General features: G+C 51.5%; 1 protein-coding gene across 1 annotated transcript in view; it reads left to right on the forward strand.

Moving 5' to 3' along the window:
• Nucleotides 1–2,392, forward strand: part of LOC106960301 (PKHD1 like 1) — a gene marked incomplete at its 3' end in the record, with an annotated part of 33,142 nt that extends 30,750 nt beyond the window's left edge. The window contains exons 24-30 of the mRNA XM_015053333.1: nt 427–581; nt 658–780; nt 925–1,030; nt 1,417–1,524; nt 1,643–1,807; nt 1,878–1,999; nt 2,244–2,392. Coding sequence (XP_014908819.1) covers nt 427–581; nt 658–780; nt 925–1,030; nt 1,417–1,524; nt 1,643–1,807; nt 1,878–1,999; nt 2,244–2,392 — 928 coding nt within the window. The remainder of the gene's footprint in view (nt 1–426; nt 582–657; nt 781–924; nt 1,031–1,416; nt 1,525–1,642; nt 1,808–1,877; nt 2,000–2,243) is intronic.
• Between the last annotated feature and the right edge of the window lie 205 nt (nt 2,393–2,597).

Consider the following 2,597-nt stretch of genomic DNA (forward strand, 5'->3'; position numbering starts at 1 on the left):
AACTACTCTTAACCATGCTAACCAGTCTAATCATGCTAACTACTCTAACCATGCTAACTACTCTAACCATGCTAACTACTCTAACCATGCTAACTACTCTAATCATGCTAACCAGTCTAATCATGCTAACCAGTCTAACCATGCTAACCAGTCTAATCATGCTAACTACTCTTAACCATGCTAACTACTCTTAACCATGCTAACCAGTCTAATCATGCTAACTACTCTAACCATGCTAACTACTCTAACCATGCTAACTACTCTAATCATGCTAACCAGTCTAATCATGCTAACCAGTCTAATCATGCTAACTACCCTAACCATGCTAACTACTCTAATCATGCTAACCAGTCTAATCATGCTAACCAGTCTAATCATGCTAACCAGTCTAACCATGCTAACCAGGCGTCTCCCCTGTGCCTCCAGGCCTCCCTGTGGACGTCAGCGCGGAGGACCTGAAGTTCGCCCTGCAGGGTGTCCCCGGGGCGGGCCAGGTGAAGGTGGAGGACCTGGGCACCTGTAAGCTTCCCAAGTGGAGGGTCACCTGGCTCAGCAGGCCTGGAGCCCAGCCGCTCATGAAGGTCTGATCTGTCTGGGACGTAAAATCTGCCTGAAACACAAAGCTGGAGTAGGAACGAATTCTTCATTTCCCTCCAGGTTGACGACTCGGCGGTCGTCGGGAACAACGTGACCTTCCTGGTCCAGGAGAAGACAAAGGGAGGGCTGCTGACCCGGGGCTTGACCGGGGACTTTTTCCGGGTTTGGGAAACAGAGCCGCAGGTACTCCCGGAGCTCACCTGGCTGTTTCAGCCTGTTTGTGTTCACCTACTGTGATTCAACTGTTGGGCCTTCAGGGCTAGAAACTAGAAACTCTGATTGCTTTGACCAGCTGCAGTGTTTCAGAACAGGTGTGCTGCTCTGCAGGTGGAGGTCTACATCAACGGCATTCCCTCCAACTGCTCCGGACGCTGCAGCTTCCGCTGGTCGGAGGAGGAGACGCCGGTGGTGACGGGGATCAGCCCGACTCGAGGTGAGTCCCTGCAGCAGCAGGTGGGATCTCAGCGCTCCGGAGTCACACGGAGGATCAGGAAAACATGGACAGCGAGCAGATTTACCTCTGACTGGTCCTAAACATACTTAAAAAAAATCTAAACTAACTTTTTATTGGATAGATAAAAAGTAAAAAAATCACATAAATCCTGACAGCCAAACTTCCTTCAGCTCCATTTTGGTTTCTTTTGATCCAGCTTCAAAGTTTACTTTGATGGGAAAACTCTTTCCCCGGAAAATTTCTATAATTCCCAGATTTTTACCAACTCTTCCTGGTCCTCTTCGGAAATGTGAATAGAAGATCTTTGCAGCTTTGTCAGTTAGGGAAAAAAATTTCACCTGGACCAATATTCCTGATCGTTCCAGGATCCAATGGACTGGGAACGCTGATCACCATCACTGGGACGGGATTCAGCTCGGAAAATGCTTCCATCATGGTGGGAAGCTCCAGGTGTGTCGTTGAAGAGGTCACAGGTGAGGAAACGCTTCCTGCAACGTCCTTTTGGGACGTTTGGACCTCTATGGGGTCATGTGGAATGGTTTGTTTCTGATTCTGTTTCCTGTAACTGAACTGATGCTTGATGTGTTCCAGCTTCCTCTCAGGTGTGCAGAGTGGGCGGAGCCAGCGCAGGAAGCTACCCAGTGTCCGTTAACTTCCCGTCTCTGGGCAACGCGCGCTTCGCCGCCGACAGCGTCCTCTACTTCACCCAGCAGCTCATCGTGTCTTCGCTCTCGCCGACCTCTGGAGGCGTTGCAGGTGTGTGGCGCCTGACTGTCGCTCACCTGGAGCTTCAGCGTCTTCATTCTGCCTCTGACTTCCTGCCCAGGTGGCACCCTGCTGACGGTGAGCGGCTTCGGCCTCGGACACGTCGCCACGGTAATGGTCGGCGGCGAGGACTGCGAGGTCGTCCAGGCAGCCGACACCGAGCTGACCTGCAGAACCCCAGCAGTAAGTTTTCACGCCGGCATGCTCAGCATCCGATGGGAGTTTCTCGGCTTGAGGAGCGGGTCGGTGTTTCGTGGTTTGTGTCTGATCTCAGGGTCTAACTGGCAGCAGCAGCTTCAGATCTAATCTGACAGAGAACGTAACCGTGTCTCATCATCACACAGTGAGACATGGAGTCCCACAAGGCTGACTGTTTGGTCCTTTTAAAGTTAGACCAGTTGTGCTGCTATGATGCCTCTTCTTCCAGGGAGCTGCGGGGTCACAGGTTGTCACGGTAACGGTGGGAAACATGAGCCAGACCGCAAACGCCACCTTCACCTACGATGATGACCTCACAGCTCAAATCTGGAGCCTGAGCCCTCAGACTGCCTTTGTGACGGGTGAGTCCTGTCTCTAGTGAGGAGGAGGAGGAGGAGGAAGGCTTTATAGCATCATGCTGCTGCTGCAGGCCAACAGGCCACCATATCTTTGTCTGACATGAAAACAAAGCTGGCTTCACATCTGCGTGAGAAGAAAGCTGCAGCTTCACCCACCATCATTAAAGGATTTTCCCTTGCTTCATGAATGTTCATTGTTTCTCTCCACCTGTCACTCTGAGCCG

This window comes from Poecilia latipinna, unplaced genomic scaffold (genome assembly GCF_001443285.1).
Source record: "Poecilia latipinna isolate Pla-1442-1.1 unplaced genomic scaffold, P_latipinna-1.0 Scaffold1176, whole genome shotgun sequence".
NCBI lineage: Eukaryota > Metazoa > Chordata > Actinopteri > Cyprinodontiformes > Poeciliidae > Poecilia > Poecilia latipinna.